The sequence below is a fragment of the Emydura macquarii genome, unplaced genomic scaffold, assembly GCF_026122565.2.
Source record: "Emydura macquarii macquarii isolate MOO-44397 ecotype Brisbane River unplaced genomic scaffold, CSIRO-AGI_Emac_v2 contig_3721, whole genome shotgun sequence".
Lineage (NCBI taxonomy): Eukaryota > Metazoa > Chordata > Testudines > Chelidae > Emydura > Emydura macquarii.
In genome coordinates this window covers 74,458-92,284 of record NW_027133858.1, presented here as the reverse complement: position 1 = coordinate 92,284, position 17,827 = coordinate 74,458, and the positions used below count along the sequence as shown (strand labels likewise).

The 17,827-nt window shown below is 44.2% G+C and overlaps 2 protein-coding genes across 2 annotated transcripts; both read right to left on the bottom strand.

Annotated features, from left to right (window-relative positions):
* Positions 1 to 5,448: 5,448 nt before the first annotated feature.
* LOC137146152 (olfactory receptor 14C36-like) lies at positions 5,449 to 6,384 on the bottom strand. The gene has a single exon (XM_067537307.1). It carries the CDS (start codon positions 6,382 to 6,384, stop codon positions 5,449 to 5,451), a length of 936 nt encoding a protein of 311 aa, XP_067393408.1.
* A 10,381-nt stretch (positions 6,385 to 16,765) lies between these two features.
* On the bottom strand, positions 16,766 to 17,590 carry LOC137146151 (olfactory receptor 14A16-like). Its single transcript, XM_067537306.1, has one exon. The coding sequence runs from the start codon at positions 17,588 to 17,590 to the stop codon at positions 16,766 to 16,768; it is 825 nt and encodes a 274-aa protein (XP_067393407.1).
* Positions 17,591 to 17,827: the final 237 nt, after the last annotated feature.

The following is a 17,827-nucleotide window of genomic DNA, read 5'->3' as shown; positions in this document are numbered from 1 at the left end:
ACCCTGTCTGGCGGGATGGGGATACCAATGAACATATATGGCCTGCTTTTCTGCACCGCTCGGTCTGCTGACAATTGCCAGATCTCATAAAATCTGAGCCTCTTTGTTCTCCAGAGCACTTTTGATTTGGTGGTTGTAATAATGCAAGGTTTGTTTAAATCCGTACTTCCACAGTGACGCTAATGGAGGAACTTAGTGGCATTGTGTGTCCGTTCATATTTTCTCTCTCAGCCTGGCTCAGCAGGCCATCAAGTGTTTCTTTCTTTTGGTAACACAGTCTACAATTCAGGCACCAGTATTTGTTTGTCTATCTTACTTCTGTGTAATTAAGCCTTAAGGACTTCTCTTGTGCACTAATATTGAGGATCTGTCTCTCTTTTCAGATATCCTTCTACAAGACATGAGATTGTTAATCTTCTATTGCTAACAGGTTTGATCTCTCTCCACCACTGTCTGTGCATTTATTTCTTTGTAAAACTATGGTGTCTTTCGGTGGAGATTTTCTTTCTACTTTCTTCAGTGCTGTTTTGGGCTGGGATGCGTTCTTGGTCATTGCTTGTTATCACCACCAGATGATTTTTTACACTGTTGCACATCCTGTTTATGTCTTGCTTGATATTCAATACTCTGTGTATTACTAGCAGCTGTCTTGTTTGAAGGTCAAATTTTTACTTCTCTCCTTAATTCCACTCGGTCACCCCAGCAGTGTACTTTCCTACTGGCATCTCCCACGTATTAGTGGCTTGCATCAAATTCTAACCTTTGAATTTTGTCTTTAGAATAGCTCCTATTGGTCTAATATTCTTTCCTCACTTATTCTTTGAACTTTCTTATGTTATAGCTCTGACAGTCCCTAATTCCAAGGTATTTTTAGGGACCATGCTGAGAGATATCTTGGATAGTTCTTTCATTAACTTGTATGCCATCTGATTGTACCAGTCTGCCCATCTTTACAGATGCCAGCACACATTTAGCTAGGCCACTCCATTCCTTTATATCTTCAGCAAACTTTTGAAACTCATTGACTCATAGACATTAAAGTCAGAAGGGACCATTATGATAATCTAGTCTGACCTCCTGCGCAACACAGGCCACATAACCTGCCCCACCCACTCCTCTGTTAGACCCATAACCTATGACTGAGTTTTTGAAGTCCTCAAATAATGGTGTAAAGGCGTCAAGGTACAGAGAATCTAGCAACAAGTGACCCATGCCCCATGCTGCAGAGGAAGGTGACCTTTCATGTATTTTTAGTTAATCCATAGATTCCTGCAGAAAGGGAATGATTTTTGGAAGAACCTGGTGCATTTTCAGTGTCTCAGTGGTCAATGACTGTGGGACACAGTTGTATGTTTTCTGGTAGTCAACCCATATAATTGCTAATACCTTCCTTCTTCCTTCCTTCCTTCCTCTTTCTTTCTTTCTTTCTGTGTCTTCTCTGCTGCTCCCATTAAGCGTGAGGTGATTTTTTCTCCTTTTCAGGTTTACTGAGGTGTCTTTTGCTCATAGGCAACATTCCACAGTGAGCTGGCACTATAAAGATCTTCTTTGCCAGAATTGTTGATAGAAATTTCCATATAATTGGTAAACATCTGGGTCTCTCTAGAATTCATAGGATCACTGCAGCTTGCTTGCTTTCTTTCTTTCTTTCAACTAGCCAATACGTGTTGGTTTTACTCCAGTCTTCTTGAGGACTTCATTATATAATCCAGTCTTTGTCCATTTTACTTCTCCTCTTGATCACTCCAGCAATGTCCACTGCTCATGGCATCACTCACGTACTAAAGGCTCAGATCAAATTCTTAGTCGTGAGTTTTGTCCTTAGAGCACTTATACATATGTAATATTCCTTGACTTTCTTATGTTGCAACAGCTCCTTGATTCCAAGATATTTTAGGGTCATGCAGAGATATCATGGATAGTTCTATCATTAACTTGCATACCATCAGATTGTACCAATCTGGCTGTTTTTACTGATGCTGACACAGAGTTAACCAAGTCAACCTGTAGTTTTATGTCTTCACTAAACTTTTCTCAACACCATGAACCTCTGTATCTCCTTTTTGTGGCTGTTCGTGCATTTTCAGATTTCCCATGTCTAACAAATTGTTAACTGATTGTAGCTCTTTGCTGATGTGATAACCACAATTTATCTAAACAAGTATCCATGTCTGCGGCAGTATGGCTACCACAAACAGCACATTGACAATGAGGGAGAGCCACCGGCGCTGCCCACTACAGGGGATCTTCTATAGGCATCAAAATCTTTTAAGCACCTCTGTAAATCCCCTCTGCTTTGGAGACTGCCCAGGAATGAATTTCATTCAATAATGAAATAAGCCTCATGATCCCCTCTAAGGCAGGGAACTATCATAACTTAATTCTCGAGCTGGTCTCCTAAACTCACTGACTCAAAAACTTTAAGATCAGAAGGAACCATCATGATCCACTAGTCTGACTTCCTGTACGTTGTAGGCCACAGAACCTCACCCACCCACTCCGGTAATAGACCCCTTGCCCCTGGTTGAGTCACCGAAGCCTTCAAATCACAATTGAAAGACTTCAAGTGAAAAGAATTCACCATTTACACTAGTTTATATCTGCAAGAGACCTGGGCCCCGTCCAGCAGAGCAACGCACAAGAAGAAGTGCTTTAGTCAGTATTTTAGCCATCTAAAGTGTTCCTACAGCTGCCATGACTGAAGCGTTTCATCAAAACTTTTTCCAACAGAAAATTGCGGTGTAAATGAAATAAAAATCTCCACAGAATGTCTTCTTTTAAATTGAAAATTAAAAAAAATATATGGAAACTTGCACCACAAACATTTTTGGCTGAAAATTGATCTTTTTATTGCATTTTCTACTTTTGGCAGTTTACAAATGGAAATGTTCCTGTTTTAGAAAGTTCATTAAAAAAAAAAAAAAGTGAAAATTTTCCACAAGGAAATGAAGAACAACCACTTCCCAACCAGCTCCAGTCCAGCCCCTCAGTCTTTAGTGTATGCACCTCCTCTTCCTGCCTATGAGGCAGGAGAGTGCCATTATCCTCATGTTACAGATGGGGACATGCACATTGAGAGGGACATGCCCATGCACAGCTACAGACTGGGGACCAATGAGCTAGGCAGCAGTTCTGCAGAAAAGGACCTGGGGGTAACAGTGGATAAGAAGCTGGATATGAGTCAGCAGTGTGCCCTGGTTGCCAGGAAGGCTAATAGCATATTGGGCTGCATTCATAGGAGCATTGCCAGCAGATCACGGGAAGTGATCATTCCCCTCTATTCGGCACTGCTGAGGCTGCATTTGGAGTACTGTGTCCAATTTTGGGCCCCCCACTACAACAAGGATGTGGAGAAGTTGGAGAGTCCAGCGGAGGGCAACAAAAATGATTAGGGGGCTGGAGCACAAGACTTATGAGGAGAGGCAGAAGTGAACTAGGCTTGTTTAATCTGCAGAAGAGAAGAATGAGTGGGGATTTGATAGCAGCCTTTAACTACCTGAAAGGGGGCTCCGGGGAGTATGGAGCTAGGCTGTTCTCAATGGTAGTCGATGACAGAACAAGGAGCAACGGTCTCAAGTTGTAGTGGGGGAGGTCTAGGTTGGACATTAGGAAATAGTTTTTCCCTAGGAGCGTGGTGAAGCACTGGAATGGGTTACCTAGGGAGGTGGTGGAATCTCCATCTTTGGAGGCTTTTAAGCTGCGGCTTGACAAATCCCTGGCTGGGATGATTTAGCTGAGGTTAGTCCTGCTTTGAGCAGGGGGCTGCACTAGATACCTCCTGAGGTCCCTTCCAACTCTATGATTCTATGATTCTAAGGGTTTCATAGATGTCTGGTCTCCTGTTGAGATGATTACATTAATGCAGCTGCGATTTTATTGAATTACTAAGTGGGTTCTTATCTGGTTATTAATCTGCATGGATAGGCATCCTTTTTATTATGGTACAGCTAAATACCTAAATACACCAGTGCTGTGTCATTCTTCTCATGGTAGAAAGTCTGTTTTGGAAGAGCAAGGTTTTGCAGTGTTTCCTAACTGACTCGGGAAAACGAGGCAAAACTCTGATCCAATTTTTGTCATTGGGATTTTTCAAAGGAAGCTTTTTTTCTATCTATTTATCTATCTGTCTGTCTATCTATCTAACTACATACTCTGTTATATTTAATGTATTCATAGCGTACACAAATAAGCACAACATGCTTTAAAAATAACAATACTAATAATAACAACAGCAGCAATAACAGAGAGCTTCTGTGCTCTGGACACATTTGGAACCCTGTGTGGAGGAAAGACCATTGGCTAATTCCAAAGCAACCCTTTGCAGTGAATGAATAAATCCCTGTTGCCCTGGTTACAGGGTTAGCTGCATCTCTGACCCTTTCTCGGATCTCTCTGAGTTCACCCCCTCAGGTCTTAGCCATGAGCCTGCCCCTCTTTTAAGGCAAAATCACCTGATTTTTCCCCTTTCAAGCAGGGTCTCAGCCAACAACACCCTGTGCACCAATGTGATTTCTCAGTTGGGTTTGATACAGGCAGTTCTTCTCTCAGGAGCTGTGAGCAGTAGTAAGTTGAGTGACTGGCCAGCCTTCTCCATACAAAGTGTGATTTATTTACCACAGTAGGAACAAAGTTTAACATAAGATAAAATATTAGATAGCAACTCCAGATCCATCACAGCAATTGTTCGGTAGGATAAAATTTCCCCTTATTACCACGACTCAGTTTATCGTTAGGCATTGCAATAGCTTTCTCTTCCAAAATGCCTTTCCACCATGGAAAGAATGATACAGCATAAAAATAACTGTTTGACCAGAAACTCAGCTACCCTGACACCTACACAAATTCTTTTCCAAGTCTTCATGAATAGGGAAAGCAAATCTTTAAGACTCTCAGAAAACCCCATCAAAGAGATGATGAGATTGCATCTCAAATAGAGGATAAATAATAGATACCCTCATTTAAATAAACATATGCCACACTCCCAAACTCCTACCCCCAAATAAATCACGTGGAGCACAGGAACAAATCAACCAACCAATAAACAAAATAACACACACAAAAAGAAACAATCAAGCAACCACAAAGCAAACCACTCATACCTGAAACACAATTTTTATGCCAAAAAAGGAGAAGAGACAGAAACTCCATGGAGTTCACTGGGGACTCAGCTATGGCTATTGATATTCTGTGCAATGTGGTCAGGTCGTGTGGGGATGGTAGCAGTATAAACCTCTAAAATAAACAGATAGGTGTGTAGGCAGATTTATGGATAGATATAGAGATTCTGATCCTATTTACACTGTTGTAACCCTTCACTAACTCTTCTGACTTTAGTCTGGATTTTATTACTTCATAAACATATTCCAAGTGTATCAAGGAGACAATTTTGTCATCAGTCGATAAAGAAGCTCAGAATGAAATCACAGTCAAAGAGCAAGGACGGACATTCTAAATCTTGGTGAATATCCTCCACACAATCAGTTTCTGTAACGCAGCTTTGATCTCCTTGTTCCTCATGCTATAGATGATGGGATTCATCACCGGAGGCACCACGGCATAGAGAACACCCATCAGCAGATCCAGATTTGAGGCTGAGGTGGAGGTGGGATTCAGGTACTCAAAGCAGCCAGTGAAAAGTAACAAAGAGACCACAGTGAGGTGAGGCAGGCAGGTGGAGAAGGCCTTACGCCGGCCCTGCTCAGAGGGGATTCTCAGCACTGCTTTGAAGATATGAACATAAGACACAATTATAAAAACAAAGCAGTTTGCACCTATAAAGACACTAAAGGCAATAAACCCAACTTCACTGAGGTACATGTCAGAGCAGGTGAGCTTGAGCAGTTGGGGGATTTCACAGAAGAACTGGTTGATGACATTGGACTGGCAGAAGGGTAATCTGAAGGTGTTCCCGGTGTGCAGTGCAGAGTAGACAAGACCACTGATCCAGGCACCGGCTGCCATTTGAATGCAAGCTGTCCTGTTCATCACCCTCTCGTAATGCAGTGGTTGGCAGATGGCGACATATCGGTCGTACGCCATGACGGTGAGCAAGGCAAAATCAGTTGCAGTGAAGATGAAAAAGAGAAAGACTTGGGCAACACATCCAGGATAAGAAATCAACCTGGTGTTCATGAGGGAATTGACCATGGATTTGGGGACGGTGACAGAGATGGAGCCAAGGTCTAGGATGGACAGATTCATCAGGAAGAAGTACATGGGGGTGTGAAGGTGGCGGTCGAGGGCTGCGGCTGTGACAATGAGAAGGTTCCCCACCAGGGCTGCCAGGTAAATCACCAGAAACACCACAAAGTGCAAAATCTGCAGCTCCCGAACGTCGGAGAATCCCAGGAGCAGGAACTCGGTCACACCGGTTCGGTTGGACATTTTCTTCCTCTGTATATTTTCTGATTAATGTAGACAGAAGGACAAAGATAATTGTTGGGATTACAGGGACAGAGGGAATGGGCCTGATCCCCTCAGTAATATCTCATGATGTGAGCATCAAAGGTGCACAGCTCTCGTCCCTTCCATTGACTAGGAGTGGAGAGTTATCACCTGAAGGGAAATAGGCTCCCGTAAAGTTAATGGAGATGCAGCAGTGCACACCACCTGACGGTCTAGATCAGGATGTGTCTTCATGAAATGCCGTGTGAAAGATGGAGCAAAGTGCAACCTCAACGCAACACTTCTAGCCAAATTGGATCCCCTCTAGCTCCAAACCACTGGCTCTGAGCTTGAGCACGAAACTGAAATGCCAACACTGCCTGACATCCACTTTCGGTGGAAATATGACATAGTGTTACTCGGTACCCGTGTGAGAGCTCCTCTGTAATGATTGCACTGCAACACCACCCGGGCGGCCTGCTGCCTGCTGATGGATTGATTCATGACACCAAATCCCAGTTGCATTTCCCTCCCTGTGTCATCATGGGCTAGAAACATCGCTCAGCTGCCTCTGTGCTGGGTCATTTACTGCTGTAACTTAATGTGTGTGTGGGTGCCTGGCAGTCAGGAGACTTGGCTCTGCCACCGACCTACTCTGTGATCTTGGGCTAGACACACTGCTCTGCCTTGTCTGCTAGGACTGTGAGCTCTTTGGGGGTGGGCTGTGTCTGGTTATGTGTATGTTCTGTTCCCATGCCAACAGCATCTGTTTTTAGCTGGCAGCAGAGGGGAGCAGCGGATCCAGCGCTAGAGCAGGAGAGATGGTTCTAATCCCACTGACCTTCTCCATGTCCTTGGGCAGGGTCCAGAGAAACAGGCTTTGGCTGGGAGCTCCAACCCACCGTCCCCAGTTGAAGGCACTAGTGTGTTTAATACATACACCGGGGGATCATCAGCTTTGCCACTTCCTCCGTTTTACCGTCCTGCAAGTGTCCCTTTGAAACAGAAATAAGCGCCATTGCAGCAGAGTGCGTGTGCTTTTAGTGGGCAATATTAATGTTCCCATTTCGGCTTACACCTACATTTCCAGGAGGGGGTGGTGAGATATTCTGTGCTTAAATTATAACAAAAGGAAATTGGGTTTTCTACTGAAGAAGTTTTCATGCAAAGTCTCCATTGTCCTAGAAATAAAATATAGATATTGGAAAACTGAAAACATATTTTTCCCTAGTTTCAACAGTTTTTACCTGATATCACCTGGTTTTTAATAAACGGAAAAGAAAAGTTTGGGTTGTAACAATTTCTTTTCTTTTTTTTTTTTTGGCTGGGGAAAGAAATCTGAGCAGCTCTAGATGTTTGATTAAATGATAGTAAAAGTCTCAAAGAGTTCCCGTTGTAATTCACAGCTCTATTATTAAATCTGCCCAGGAGATTAATACCCAAACCTATAATCAAACACCAACTTACTGTGTTGGTCTATGTGGAAATTGCCCAGCTTGTGATGCATTTAACAGATCAGGATTCTTCAGTCATTGCCTGACTCCGTCCCTGTATTATCCAGCAGCCGTTTCCCTGCCCCTTCACCATATTTCCTGAGTTGCTGGGTCTCTCTGCAGTTCCTGGCAGACAAGGATCCACTCCACAGATGGCCGCTCCCTGCTCCCCTCCTCGGGCAGGTGTGGCTAGATGGTGCAGGACTAGATGGGATCAGGCACTGAAAGCCTCTCCCAGCTCTAGTGCAGGCTTCAAACACCATCACAACCCAGGATGTCCCTGTTCTGGGGCTAAATAGCTGAATCCGATCTCCAGGGCTGCGAGCCCAGCTCTGATCTCACCTCTGCAGCAAACCGCCCTGACAGCCTGTCCCAGCTGACCCTAACCCCACAGCAGGGGAACACGATCCCCCTGGATCTCACGCCATGGCAGCATCTCTGGAAGGACCCTGGGCTAAAAACAAGGCAGGGCTGAGGCTCAAGGGGTGTCCCAAGGGGTTTGCAGAATAATAGTTACATTTATAGGCTAGCCCAGAGCTGTGACCTACAATAGCTCAGAGCCCAGTGGCACCAGAAACTCAGAGGGGCTGGAATAGCCTGTTCCTTCAGCCATGCCACACAACCAGCTCTGAGACAGCAGAGATGTTTCTCTCCTGCGTTGCATCAGCAGCTGGTGTGATGCAGCCACCAGACGAACCCGCAGCTCTGGCTGCCCTGGGTGTAGGACGCTGCTCACTAAGAGGTAGCCAGTGGCAAACACTGAACACTCCATGCAGTGTCCAAAACTGATGTCACTTGGTATCATTTCATTGATGATTTGTGCCAAGTGGAGATGTGGCCTTTTGATTTCAGTGGATCTGAAATTGATCTACAGCACCTGGGGATCTGGCCCATTGACAGCAATGGAGCCATGGCTGATTTACACCTGCTGGTTACCTGGCCCATCAAACAGTTTCAAATCCCTATTCTTTGCCTGTGAATCTGAACTGAACAAGAGACAGAAGTGCCTAACCCATCTGCTCTTTCTTAGCTCTTTGCCCAATGGGATTGCAGCAGAACCACAGAGTTACCAGCCACCTGGCAAATGGCGGCTGCTCGTAACTCTGCAAAGTTTGCAGTTCTGAACAAGACAGTCTGGTTCTTCTTTCAAAAGTTTACAGCCGAACATTGACTCAAGTCAGCTTTGAAACTTCCCTTTGCAGAAGAGAAATGCTGCTTTTCACCATCTTAACGTAAATGAAACAAGCACAGAAACAGTTTCCTCACTGTGTCAAATTGTTTATTTAAACTTTCCCTTTATATTTTTAGTAGTTTACGCTTAACACAGACCTGTGTCGAAACTCTGAGATTCTACTGTAATTGCAAGAGTGTAACTTTTCATGGTTAAGGAGTGTTTCATTACCACTGGGGACAGATCTTTGGAGGAATTCACTCTTGCTAAGATTTGCTGCATCTGATTTTCAACTTTCTTTCTTTCTTTCTTTCTTTCTTCATAGAATCATAGAAGATTATGGTTGGAAGGCACCAAAGGAGGTCATTTAGTCCCACCCCCTGCTCAGGGCAGGAGCCACACCAACTAAATCATCCCAGCCAGGGCTTTCTCAAGCCAGGCCTTAAAAGCCTCTAAGGATGGAGGTTTCACCACCTCCCTAGGTAACCCATTCCAGTGCTTCATTTTCCTCCAAGTGAGAACGTTTTTTCTAATGTCCAGCCTAGACCTCCCCCACTGCAACATGAGACCGTTGCTCCTTGTTCTGTCATCTGCCACCACTGAGAACAGGCTAGCTCCATCCTCCCTGGAACCCCCTTTCAGGTAGTTAAAGGCTGCTATCAAATCCCCCCTCATTCTTCTCTTCTGCAGACTGAACAAGCCTAGTTCCCTCAGCCTCTCCTGATAAGTCTTGTGCTCCAGGCCCCTCATCATTTTTGTTGCCCTGCACTGGACTCTCTCCAATTTGTCCACATCCTTCCTGTAGTGGGAGATCCAAACCTGGACACAATACTCCAGATGCGGCCTCACCAATGCCGAATAGAGGGGAATAATCACTTCCCGTGATCTGCTGGCAATACTCCTATTAATGCAGCCCAATATGCTATTAGCCTTCTTGGCTACTAGGGCACACTGCTAACTCATATCCAGCTTCTTATCCACTGTAACCCCCAGGTCCTTTCCTGCAGAACTGCTGCCTAGCCCGTCGGTCCCCAGTCTGTAGCAATGCATGGGATTCTTTCATCTTAAGTGCAGGACTGTGCACTTGCCCTTGTTGAACATCATCATATTTCTTTTGGCCCAATCCTCCTATTTGTCTAGGTCACTCTATATCCTATCTCTACCCTCCATCATATCTGCCACTCCCCCCAGCTTAGTGTCATCTGCAAATTTGCTGAGGGTGTAATCCACTTCATCCTCCATATCATTAATGAAGATGTTGAGCAAAATTGGCCCCCAGACAGACAAACTGGCCCCTGGGGCACTCCACTTGTTAGAGCTGCCAACTAGACATCGAGCCATTGATCACTATCCATTGACCCTGACAGTCTAGCCAGCTTTCTAGCCACCTTATAGTCCATTCATCCAACCCATACTTCAGTAACTTGCTGGCAAGAATATTGTGGGAAACCATATCAAAAGCTTTGCTGTAGTTAAGGTATATCATGTCCACCTCTTTCCCCACATCCACAGAGCCAGTCACCTCATCACAGAAGGCAATCAGGTTGGTCAGGCATGAGTTGCCCTTGATGAATCCATGCTGACTGTTCTTAATACCTTCCTCTCTTCCAAGTACTTGTAAATGGATTCCTTCAGTACCTGCTCCATGATATTTCTGGGGACTGAGTTGAGGCTGACGGGTCTGTAGTTCCCTGGATCCTCCCTCTTCTCTTTTTTGATGATGGGCACTAGATTTGCCTTTTTTTCCAATCTTCCTGCACCTCCAACAGTCACCACAAGTTATCAAAGGTAATGGCCAATAGCTCTGCAATCACATCAGCCAACTCCCTCAGCACCCTCGGATGCATTGCATCCCACCCCATGGGCTTGTGCATGTCCAGTCTTTCTAAATAGTCCTGAACCTGTTCTGTCACCACTGAAGGCTGTTCACCTTCTCTCCATTCTGTGCTGCCCAGTGCAGGAGTCTGGGAGATGACCCTGTCTGTGAAGATAGAGACAAAAAAACCATTGAGTATTTCAGCTTTTTCCACATCATCTGTCACTAGGTTGCCTCCCCCATTCTGTAAGGGACCCACACTTCCCTTAAACTCCTCCGTGTTGCTAACGTAACTGTAGGAACCCTGCATGTCCCTTGCTAGCTGCAACTGCAGTTGTGCTTTGGCCTTCCAGATTTCACTCCTGTGTGCTCGAGCAGTATTTCTATACTCCTCTCTAGTCATCTGACCAAGCGTCCACTTCTTGTAAGCTTCCTTCTTGTGTTTATTAAGCAACTTACTCCTGCTAAGGCTGTGAGGACTTGCTCGTGTACAAAGCAAAGACGCTAATTCTTATAGGCCTGGGCTGATAGGTCTCTTGCATTTCTGCATTATTAACCTTATCTTTTATCCTGTAATCAGCATTTGGACTTCACTGCCCTCCACCAGCAATAGGCTTCTCGATCCTCCACTAACCATTGGATAATACTGCATTCATAAACCATAATATTCACTAGCACAATTACTTATACCTAGACTTTCCGCACCTCCACCTGTTATAGACTTACCCTTCACAATCTACCATAAACAATTCCCTATTCACAAATCATACCATTTTTGTTCCTCAGTCAATGATAGTATTCTACCCTTTTCACTCACCATAAGATCATTTCACAGATATTCACCATAACATCCTCTCAGCTCAGCTAATGAAACCTGAATATAATCCCTCCCATCAACCCATCATGTTACCTCTTCAATCCAAGACTTCAGGGAAAGATTGGGGGAATGGGGAGGCCTCAGAGCACATCCTACAGGTCAGCATGGTTTGGCTGTAGAATGAGAAGACAATTCTAGTGTCAGTCACCCGTCACCTCTTTTCTCAAGAGTCTCAGCAAATGACAGTGGCCTGGGGTTGAATGAGCCTCACTATTTATTGAAACAGATAACCCAACAAGGCAACAAAGACAACTTGGAGTTACAACACTGATTATCTCTGCCAAAAGCCTGGATCATCTGAAGAAATGAGTGAAAACAATAAAAACATAGTTGTGTGACTAATACCTTTAGCTTTAACATGAATCTGAGTCAGGTGAGTTCATGAATATCCCAGCACTGCAGACATGAAGGTTTATGGAAATGATGAACTGGAAGCCATTGGCCCAAGGGAGGTGAGTGCTGCCGTCCAACAGAAAGTCAATGGATGTTGGGTGTCTAATTACCACAGGACCAGTTGAAAATCACATCCACACTGTGGCTCCAGCAGCTAACTGAGGTCAGGTCATGACCTCAAGGCTGTGTTAAGTGTCCCAATTCACTTGTCCGTTAAATGTTAATGTTATTGCCTACATTTATCTGTAGCCGGCTGACAGCTGTTTGCATTATCTATGTATCTTGTTTGATGTTTATTAGTGCAACTGAATTAGCCTGCTGCTGCAATGTTCTTTCTCATGTCTGTATCCTGGACTTAAACCAAAGGATGCTTTGCATTTAAGGAAGAGTTTTCTTCTTGTCGTGGTGTTAATGAAAACGAATGCAATGCTCTGGATTATTGTCACTAAATGCACTAGCTATATCTCTGTAATGAAATGGGCCATAAACCAGAATTGGAGCCTTACAACTTTGAGTGAGAAGACTGTTAGCTTCAAAGCATGGGTCATTACACTGGAGAATGGGAGATCCACAAGCTTTGTCTGTTTTCAGTGACCAAAGCAAGATCCATGGTGTGCTGAAAGGGATTGATAGACTGTTTTCAACTAAAAAAAAGGCACACTGGATGGGATTCTCTGATCTTTTTGGATGCTGCCAGGGGAGTTTCCAGATACAAGACAGAGTTCCCCAAATCCACTTGGGTCAACCCCGAGGAACTCATGAAGACTCTAAGAGACTGGCAGATTACAACTTCTCTGATACCATTTAGACAACACAGTCTGATCCAGCTGTAATGTATTTTATCTGCTTTAACATCTCCATAATTCTCTCATTTCTTTTTCTTCGTTAAGAAATCTGTAGTTAGTCTATGAAAGAATTGGGTGCTGTGTTGTTTTTGGTAAGAACCTGAGCACCCAGTGATCTAGGGTGAGCGACTGATCCTTTGGGGTTGGAAGAATCTCGTTTCTATGATTTCTGGTTTTCATAACCCTTTATCACAAAGTCCCATTTGTCTGGGTGGCAAAGAGAAGCTAGAGAGCATAAGGGGACTGTCTGTGACTACTACAGTGATATATAGTGATCCAGGAGCATACTTTCACTACTGGCATGGTGAAATCTAATGATGGAATATACCACCAGTCTGAGGTATCTGCCCTGGTTTCTGATGGTCTGACCTGAGTTTGGCACACTTAGCTGCGAGCCACTCCGGGCACCGTGACACAAACCCCCTCATTAAAAAAAAAAAAGCAAACTTAAGCATGAGTTTATCTGTAAGTCATCAGTGGTACTTCTCTCATGTTTACAATTAAGCACCATATTTTTTTTTAGATCAGTGCCTTAGATCAGAATATTCAATGGAGATGAGTTTTAAATTCATAATCATTGAGTGTTTGGACATGGAGTGTTTGGACAAGACAGTTTGAACCACCTGAATTGTTTTTTTTTTTTTTTTTTAATTAAACCAATTGTAATAATCCATTGTAACAAAAAAGGGAAGGGAAACGGGGCGTGCTAATAAGTGTCAAGTCAAAACAGCTCATGGAGTGTTTGGACAAGACAGTTTGAACCACCTGAATTGTTTTTTTTTAATTAAACCAATTGTAATAATCCATTGTAACAAAAAAGGGAAGGGAAACGGGGCGTGCTAATAAGTGTCAAGTCAAAACAGCTCAAGGCTCACAGACAATGTTTATCATGAAGTTCTTGTAAATGAGCTATGGAGTAAGAAAGATTCACATAAATTCTTAGATGAATAACACCAAATAATGAATACTTTCCAGGAAATCATTTATCTGGACATCAACAGCCATGAACAACAAAAAGACACCATAATTGGCTTTTATTATCTAGCTACCTAGCAAGCTAGCTATCCACATACTCTGCTTTTATTTAATGTGTATATAGGGTACACAAATACATACAAACCTGGTAGGCACGCTCTAAGGTTACCTTAGATGTTTTTGAAAATCCCAGTAGGCACCTAAATACGTTTAAAAATGGAAATTCTGACTAAAGATTTGATTCACAACCCTCAAAAGGACGTTATTGAAATGTTTTGTTTGATCATGTTGAAGTGAAACAACCCTTTAGAATTCTAGTAGAATAATAAATATTAAATACAATATAGTAAAATATTAAGAATAAAGTAAAATAAAATATATTAAAGTATAAATAATGTATGCATATATCATGTATTACATATTACATTTCAATATTTTACAACGTAATAGAACATACAAATAATAAGAACATAAGTACGGCCATACTGGGTCAGACCAATGGTCCATCTAGCCTAGTGTCCTGTCTTCCGACAGTGGCCAATGCCAGGTGCTTCAGAGAGACTGAACAGAACAGGTCATCATCAAGTGATCCATCCACCCTCATAGCTTCTGTCAAACAATCAAAATCTTTACATCTATTATTACAACAGGTGCTGCCCTTTGTTTTCAACCTCCCAGGTCCCTGCTGAAGTGTGTTGAAGATGTGGGGAAGGGCCACCAGACCTGTGTGGCTGAGACAGAGTCTCTGATTTCCAGTCATTGCAAGTCCTGCTCTTTCTGTTGGTGTTCACCTTCTATGTGATGGCCCCGGTGGGGAACACTCTGATTGTTATCGTCACGATCATTGAATCTGCCCTCCACACCCTCATGTATTCCTTTCCCAGGAATTTATCCTTCCTGGCAGATCTGCTACACCTCAGTCACACAGCCCAAGATGCTGGTGAACCTGCTGTCAGAGACCTAGACCATCTACTTCACGGGCTGGGGTGCTCAGATGTTTTTCTTTGTTCCTTTGGCATCATGGAGTGCTGCCTCCTCTCTGTCGTGGCATATGACCAATAATGGCCATATGCCATCCCTGCAATACACCTTCATTATAAACCAAACCCTCTGCGCTCAGATGACAGCTGGTTCCTGGACCATTGGAATCCTGGTGGCGTTTGGACACACCCTTTCCATATTTAGGCTGCCTTTCTGTGGGTCTAATAGAATCAGTCATTTCTTCTGTGATATTCTCCCTGTGATGAGACTGGCCTCCACGGACACCTGCAAGAATGAAGTTGCTCTTACTATCCTTACAGTGTTCCTTTCACTGGTTCCATTTTTGCTCATCCTCTTGTCCTACAGCCACATCATTTCCACCATCCTGAAGATGCCCTCAGCTGAGGGCAGACGCAGACCCCTCCCGTGGTCTGATCTTACCCCTTCCGTCAGTCCCATGTTAATCAGAGTTTCCGGCTGGGTCAAGTCACTCCTTCCCTCTTGCTTCTTTCTGTCTGTCTTGTTTGTGTCCATGTTCGGTCTCTCACTGCAGAAAGCAAAACTGTGCTGTTCACTAGGCCCTCGTCTCTGTGCCATGGGTTTAAACTGTGACGTTCCATTCTCTAGATGCCTGTTTTCCCGGGGAAGGGTGGGGAATTCATTCAAATACCATAAAAATCAATGACCCCCAAAAGCCTAGCCTTGACGGCTGTCAGTGGTGGTCCTTCAGCCAGGTGTCAAACACCTATCCCAGCCAAGGCAGCTGTCTGGAATCCAGCACAACACGCGGCCCCTGAGAGACAGCAGAAATGTATCAGCTTGACAATATGTCCACAACACACAGCTTAGGATTTCATCCCTCGGAGTTACACAAGCAACCAATAAACCAACAGCCAGCATAACACAAGCAGATTTTATATGCCCAAAAGGAGAAGACCCAATGACCTCATCAAGTTCACTAGACTTTGATCTGGCTGCTGCTTTTATGTGGAAGGTACTCAGCTAGCCCAGGGATGAGTGACTGAACAGAGACCTGAGAGACACATAGATAGATAAACAGATTCCGATCTTATTTCCACTAGTGTAAATCTACAGTAACTCCATTGACCTGCGTTTGTGTGTGTTAGAAATAACTGAACTGGCTGTCCCTGGTCCGGATTGGGGTGACGGAACCATTATTGCCTGCTTGTTCCACCTTGACGCCGTGAGTGAGCAAAGGAGGGTTACTTTACAATTTGTTTATCCATAACAGTCTGTAAATGTATACATTTCCAGCAACTCCCCATTGACCCTTATTTGGTTACATTGAAACCTATAAAATGAATATTAACAACTACATGATGAATACAATTATACCCGCCCGTTTGTTGTTTACAGGATTACCATACAGAGGTCAGGCACGTCACCCTCAAACCTATTAATTTACACTAACATTCTTTGAAGTAAAGGCATGCCAGGGGGGAAGGAAAATAATGCTTTCTTTCAACCCTGGCCGTGTGCAGGAGTGGTGATAGTTAGCCGCATCCCCTACGCAGATGGCCAGGAAGGGAGAAAGGAAGAGAGATAACAGACTTTAACTAGATTTCACACCAATTAACGGAAACAAAGTTTCCCCATGCCTTGAGCGCGTTCCCTGTAACTTAGGCCTGACCATTTGTCCAGCTTTTAACTCTTTACTCTCCCACAGTGTGCATTTTTGGTACTGTAAATACCCCTTTGCATGTAAAGAGATTGCAAAGCATGTTCTCGCAGAGACACTAATGTCACCTATTGATTACATTTCTATACAGACACAGAATGAAATCACAGTCAGAAGAAAAAGATGGACCTTTAATTTTCAGTGGATAACCACCACCCTGTCAGTTTCCACACTGAAGCTTTGATCTCCTTGTTTCTCATGCTATAGTTGATGGGATTCATTACGGGAGGCAGCATGGAATAGAAAACAGCCACCACGAGATCCAGCTGTGACGTCGTGCTGGAGAGGCGTTTCATGTAGGCAAAGCAACCAGTGCAAACTAACAAGGAGAGCACAGTGAGGTGAGGCAGGCAGGTGGAGAAGGCTTTGTACCGACCTTGCTCAGACAGGATTTTCAGCACTGTGCTGATGATCTGAACATACGACACAATTATAAAAACAGAGCAGCATAAGGCTAAGCCCACACTAAAGAGAATGACCCCCGTTTCAGTGAGGTAGGAGTCAGAGCAGGTGAGCTTGAGTAGCTGGGGAATTTCACAGAAGAACTGATCCACCTTGTTGCCTCTGCAGAAGGAGATTGCCAACATATTCCTGGTGTGCAGGAAAGAAATGAGAACACCGCTGGCCCAGGCCCCGGCTGCCATTTGGACACAAGCTCCCCTGTTCATCACTCTCTCGTAGTGCAGCGGCTGGCAGATGGCAACATAGCGATCGTACGCCATGACAGTGAGAAGGAAAAAATCTGCTCCCAGCAAGAAGAGAAGGAAAAACACTTGGGTGACACATCCAGCGTAAGAAATGGACCTGGTGTTCATGAGGGAATTGGCCATGGATTTGGGGACGGTGACAGAGATGGAGCCAACGTCTATGATAGACAGATTCATCAGGAAGAAGTACATGGGAGTGTGAAGGTGATGGTCAAGGGCTATGACTGTGATGATAAGAAGGTTCCCCATCAGGGCTGCCAGGTAAATCACTAGAAACACCACAAAGTGTAAAATCTGCAGCTCCCGCACCTCAGAGAATCCCAGGAGCAGGAACTCGGTCACGGTGGTTCCGTTGGACATTTTCTTCCTCAGCACATTGTGTCCTGCCTGCGGAGGGCAGGAGAAGGGCAACGGTGAGGATTAGACTGACCGAGAAAATGACCCTGATTCCTCTCTCCATAATAACTGACGATGTGACTGTCTGAA

Excerpts from the sequence above, each read along its gene's own strand:
- LOC137146152 (XM_067537307.1), bottom strand. The coding sequence starts at position 6,384 with ATGTCCAACCGAACCGGTGTGACCGAGTTCCTGCTCCTGGGATTCTCC.
- LOC137146151 (XM_067537306.1), bottom strand. The coding sequence starts at position 17,590 with ATGGGGAACCTTCTTATCATCACAGTCATAGCCCTTGACCATCACCTT.